We start from the raw sequence: 6,036 nt of genomic DNA, 5'->3' as shown, positions 1-6,036 counted from the left end.
ATTGATCAAAAATCAGCTTCGAAACAAGATTGGTGATGAATTTCTTGCTGATTGTATGTTACTTCACATTGAAAGAGAATTTGCTGATAATATAGATAATTAATGATTTTAATTCTATGAAGACTCGAACAGTTCAACTTATATAGTGTAATTTGAGAGGTAAGACTCATTATGTCCCCTCATTGAGTAGATGTATTATTAAATTTTTGTTATCAATGAAATTACATCGTACTATCGAGTTTTCTATCTAGTTCGTATGTTTATATGTACGATAAATTTAGCCTTGTCAAGTTTGAAATCCTAGGTCCGTCCCAAGGGTCAAGGTTCGAGTCTCTTCAATAACATAAATTTTTTTTTTTAAAGATGAATAAAGGACAACGAAGTTGGTCCTCTATAGGTGATGGCGGCAGTAGCGGCGATTCTTTGTGGCGGCGTCCGGCGATGGTGGTGGCAGGTGGCCAGCGGTGGGAGTCCGACGATGGCGTACAGTGGTGGTCGGTGGCCGGTGGCCGGTGGCTAGCCGGCGGTGGCGGTTTGCTAGATATGGACATGTGGCGTAATATGCTTACCTTAAAAGGAGTGGCATTGTGTGTAATTTTGATACTTTTTAATGATATTTTTATAAAATTAGGTACTACATTTTGATTTTTGGCTTTATATTAATTAGATGAAATTGTATTCCTATCCGACCAAGAGATTTTAAAAATATTTAGAATTTTTTAAACTTCCTATTGATTGATTAAAATATATATATATATATATATATATTGGAATTTTGGTTCATAGAAAAACCTGAATGACAAGAAAAACCCATCAAGCGTTTCAAAACTTTTAGGGGTTTTGGCTAGACGTCGTCGTTCTGCTCTAGGTTATTAAAAATTTGGGTCAGATGCTTTCCTCGCGCTTGCATAACAACTCTGCAACAAAGCAGCCACCTCGCACCGCTACAAGGCGCACCATTTTCCGGTCAATTAGCTCCGGCGATTCATGACCACCTCTCTCCGATACTCACGTCTGCATTAAACTGCTAGTTGCAACTAGCGATTCACAGTCGCATCAAGCAAACAAATATGCTGAGAAGAAGACTCGCATCCCTTCTCTCCACCGCCATTCGCACTAAACCTACTCTCTCACCCTCACCAATCTCATTCCAATCCCTCCATTTACTCCAATGCCCAAACCCTAACCCTAGCATTGGCGATGTCAAAGGGTTTGGCTTTCAGCCTCAGGGATTGAGAGCGTACAGTCTGTTGAGCTTGAACGATCTGAGAGGCAAGGTTCCCAGGAAGCAGAAGACGAGGAAAGGCCGCGGGATTGGGTCTGGTAAAGGCAAGACTGCTGGTCGAGGCCACAAGGGTCAGAAGGCTAGAGGCTCCGGGAAGTTGGGTTTTGAAGGTGGTCAGACGCCATTACGACGTCGTTTGCCCAAGCGTGGTTTTAAGAACCCTTTTAGTCTCACTTTTCAGGTACCCTTTCTTTTCTTTTTGGTTTTCATTGTGTGTAATATGTATTGCTATTTTGTTGGGTTGCTCTGAAAATGGTGGAATATGAAGGAAATGGAAAAATAGGGTGGTTATGCTGTTTATGGTGTTTTGTGGCTAGTTGTATGGCATTGAAGATATGCCGTATGCATGAGTTTGAGTACAATTGCCCCCTTTTTATTAAAATAATTGAATAGTTAGTTTCATGTCTCTTAGTCTTTAGTACAAAGAGGTTGATCAATTAACTTATTCCTGTTATATTTGTTTTATATGTCAATTCAGGTTGATATATTTAACAGGAATATATTTGGGATCATTTATCTTGTACTCTGTAAGATGGCCAAAGTGCTCTGTTTGTGTTTGCGTGATCGTAAATGGTAAAAGCCTATAGTTAGTAATGACACACTGAGTTTATGCAAGCCCATGACCTATAATGACCACCAGGGTTTATGTTAACTTTGTGTGAATATGCCTCTCCTGATAGATAGATAATAAGGGAAGTAGCTTCCTCTATACTCTAGAAATGGTAGTTGGTACTAAAGTAAAGTGCTAATTGTAGAAATGTCTTCAAAATAGGCTTCGCTTTGTAGAAATGTCTTATCATACACACTACATAAGTAATGAACTAAGGTTGTACTAGAAACTGGAGCCCGTTTGATAACCATTTCAATTTTAGTTTTTAGTTTTCATTTTTTGTGCTGGATTATAGAGGAAAAAGAGGGAGAATGAGAGTGAAGATGAGATTGAGAGGGAAGATGAGAGGGAAGAGATACAAAAGTGAAAACAAAAACTAAAAACTGAAATCTATTTGAAATTGTTTTCATTTTTGTTACTACTCCCTCCCATCCTCCCCTTTCATCATCTCTCTTAATCTCCTCCTCACTCCCATTCTCACTCTCATTTTCCTCTATACTCTAGCACAAAATGAAAACTAAAAACTCAAATTGAAATGGTTATCAAATGGACCCCTTTCTTTTCTTCTCTGAGTTCTAGATCATCTTACTGATAATGACCCTTCAAATGGAATGAAGCCCTTAAGCATTGGATCAGTTGGTGAGTGGTGGAGTAGGGTTGGGCTAGGATTTCAGTTTAACTTTTTCCAAGAATAAAATCAAAATGAGTGAAAGAAACAATTACAGAATGTTTATGCGAGAGGGAAAACCATGTCCTAAAGAAACCCATGTCTTGCCTAACACGTGTCAAATGAGATTGAAAATTTGTAAAACTACATGTATCTGACATCCTAAATATATACCACAAATTATACTGCTGAAAATACTGCCTGAAGCAAGAAAGAAAGCACTTGAATCGAAGTTATATCACAACTTTTGGGGTACAATTGAATCCAAGCTCTTTGCTTCAGTCTTCCTGCAACCTTGGCCCTTCATTGAAGTTTGTTCTATTTTTTGCCAAGATATTGGGCCAATGGCCTGGGTCTATGAATTCCATGATACCCAGATATTGTTGCCATCTCACAACTGTGTGAACATAGATGTCAATCTTGGAAGCATATATGTAGATAGAGAGAGCTTTAAATCAAATAACTTTGTTGAAATTTCTAGTTCATTCTTTTGGATATTCATATTTTGAAGCAGAGTTTGCTGCTATGGCTATCAGATTTTTATCCTTTCCTTTTAATTGAATTTGAATCTATTGACGCCTTTTCTGTTTCTGGAGGCTTTTAAATGTATCACCTTTATTTCCATTCATTTTCTGATATTGTATGCATGTCTTTGTGGCAGCCAGTAGGATTAGGAAAAATTGCCAAACTTATAAATGCAGGAAAGATTGATTCGTCTGAGTTGATTACAATGAAAACACTCAAGGTGCAGTAAATTCCTTCTCAGACTATTGAACCAATTCCTGCATCAACTTTGTTTCAATCTGATAATTATTGTTACAATAGGATACAGGGGCCATAGGGAAGCAGATTAAAGATGGAGTCCGATTGATGGGACGTGGTGCTGAACAGATCCAGTGGCCGATTCATCTGGAGGTACATCTGGGCTTTATACGTTATATGGACTTGTGTATTATGTGGGTTGGGGTGTCTTTCTTGCTTTACCTCTTCACCGTTTTGGAATTTTAAATTGCTGCATTCACCTCAAAACTGTTTTTGTGGTATGGGAGTGCCTCACCGCATCAATTTTAGATTTTTGACCCAAGGTGTGGTGAATCTATTACTGCCAGTCCAATGGTATGATGATTCCATTGTAATCTACTTTTTTTTTTTTTTTTTTGTTTGAGTCATCACTGATTTTACCTCTGATCTCCATTAATTTTTAAAATGTTAAACAGTTTATTTTCATAAAGCAGAACCATGTTATGACTGGAAAATGTTGATTGATCATGTTTATTAGTGGCAACTTTGGTGATGGCCTGAAATGTTTTCACTAGGTAATTTATTTCATATAAACATCTTTGAATAAAAATTACTCCCGTAACTTTGGTCTTAGATTTCTTAAACTAGTTTGCAGATAAATTTTAATTGGGTAATATTTAGTGTTGGAACTTGGAAGATACTTTTGTATGCCAATTTTCAAGATATGTATGAAGATGTATCTAGGTCAGACTTTGGATTTTATCACCGTAATTCTTTTATGTGCTGGTTTGTCAGGTAATCTCCAAGACTTTGATATTGACTTGAGTGTAAACTTGTGCAGTTGATATCATTGTTTTCACTTGCATGCAACTCAAAAATGGACTTATAAATGAGGTTTGTAGGTATCACGCGTCACTGTAAGGGCAAAGGAAGCAGTTGAAGCTGCAGGTGGGTCTGTCAGAAGAGTGTATTACAACAAGTTGGGCTTTCGAGCATTGCTCAAACCTGAGTGGTTTGAAAAGAAAGGCAGGTTATTGCCAAAGGCAGCGAGACCTCCCCCAAAACAGAAGGACAAAGTCGATAGCATCGGCCGCTTGCCGGCCCCAACCAAACCTATTCCTTTTTTCACTGAAGAGGAGGTGGCCTCCAGTTCATCCACTTGACAAAAGGGGAGCAAAATCAGTTCTTTTTAGGATATTTGTACTTTTACATCCAGTTCCTTCACATGCTTTGCATGTGAAGTTCATTTTCATAAGAAACAGTAATTTTATTATAAGGCAAAATGATTTGGAGGGATAAATGGAATGAGTAAAGCTTTTCATGTCACCTCTGGATCAGCCTATTTCAGACTTCTCTAGAAAATGAACTTCATCAGATGCTTTGACACGGTTTAACTATTTTACTTGAGCAATTATCTCAGTCGATTAGATTTGTGGTTAAACCCGCTTAGTGTAAACCTCATTCAAGGATGAGATTGACACATCTCGGATGTTGTCCGCTTAGGGTCACACTTTCACAGTTTTGTTTTTGGGCTCAGGCTTATTCTATTTAGACCAAAAAGCCTCTTTCTAAGACTGTTCAATGCCCGACACAATATAAGGCACTTCACCCTTCCCTCTCCGAGCAACATGAGATTGCTCACTGATCTTGTCTCTTCTTGCCTTATATTATTCAAAGCTCACAAGTCTTAGCTAATCCTCAGTCATGTAGCACAACGATAACAATTTTGGAAGATGAGGGACTAAAAATAAAGTCGGGTTTTAGTTAAGGGACCATTGCTACAATTTTGCCTAAAAAATACATGTTGGATGTCCTTAGTTTTCCCTAAACCCTTTGAAACTCATTACCTCCAACTTCTCCCAATTATTTATATTTTTACACCATCGGTTTTTGTCAAGTGAATTGATGGTTTGGTTAATTGCAAAACGTAAAGTGGACCAAATTAATCAGTTTAGTTTGGTTCTCCATCAAATTTAAAAAAATAAAAATAAAAAGCCGGACCAAACCAAACCACTTGGTTTGGCTAGTTTTTGAGTTGAAATGGCCCGCCGCCACTTGTCGACCATTGACAGCCAGCCATCGTCGCCCATCGCCCATTGCGACCAATTCCGTTGCCCTTTATTCACCCTAAAAAGAATAGAAATTTTTGTGACCCTCAAAGAAGGAAAGCCTCATTCGCAAACCACTATACCAACCTTGTTTTTGTGTATTTGTTCAGTTATGCAATATTATTAACAATCAACAATTTTTTTATATAATTAAAAAAATTTAACACCGATACGCGCAAGATTTGTACCAAATCCCTCATGTTCTAGAGTTATACATAACAAAACACTGTAGATATAAATGATGTAAACAAAACCAAAAACTGCACCCAAAAAAAAAAAAAAAAAAAGACCGCAACAATAACAAAATCAAATTCTATAGAAATATAAACTGCAATGCATTGTGTATTTTAATAACAACTAGCCCCTTGGAACATGTGTGAGCATGTGCCAATTGATTTTATTTTTAGAATTAAGAAAAGATAACATGGGTAGTTATGTTCCATAAAAGTAGGACATATTATATTATATTATTTTTAATTTTAATTTTTTTAATATGAAAAAAAATGTGAATTTACCATATTATCCTCATTTAATTAATAATTTCAATTTTTAATGTTTGAATTAACCAAGGGTATTTTCTGGTATTTTGAATGTTTCACCATTCTCTTCCTTTTGCTTTATATAT

The 6,036-nt window shown here is 36.9% G+C and overlaps 1 protein-coding gene across 1 annotated transcript; it reads left to right on the top strand.

The window, feature by feature from the left end:
• The first annotated feature begins 856 nt into the window (after window positions 1-856).
• LOC103332048 (uncharacterized) lies at window positions 857-4,629 on the top strand. Its single transcript, XM_008234742.2, has 4 exons — window positions 857-1,466; window positions 3,224-3,307; window positions 3,388-3,477; window positions 4,206-4,629. The coding sequence occupies exons 1-4, from the start codon at window positions 1,071-1,073 to the stop codon at window positions 4,464-4,466; spliced, it is 831 nt and encodes a 276-aa protein (XP_008232964.2). The 5' UTR covers window positions 857-1,070; the 3' UTR covers window positions 4,467-4,629.
• The last annotated feature ends 1,407 nt before the right edge of the window (window positions 4,630-6,036 follow it).

Source organism: Prunus mume, linkage group LG1 (genome assembly GCF_029339155.1).
Source record: "Prunus mume cultivar Tortuosa linkage group LG1, ASM2933915v1, whole genome shotgun sequence".
Taxonomy (NCBI): domain Eukaryota; kingdom Viridiplantae; phylum Streptophyta; class Magnoliopsida; order Rosales; family Rosaceae; genus Prunus; species Prunus mume.
This window is presented reverse-complemented; position numbering and strand designations above follow the sequence as displayed.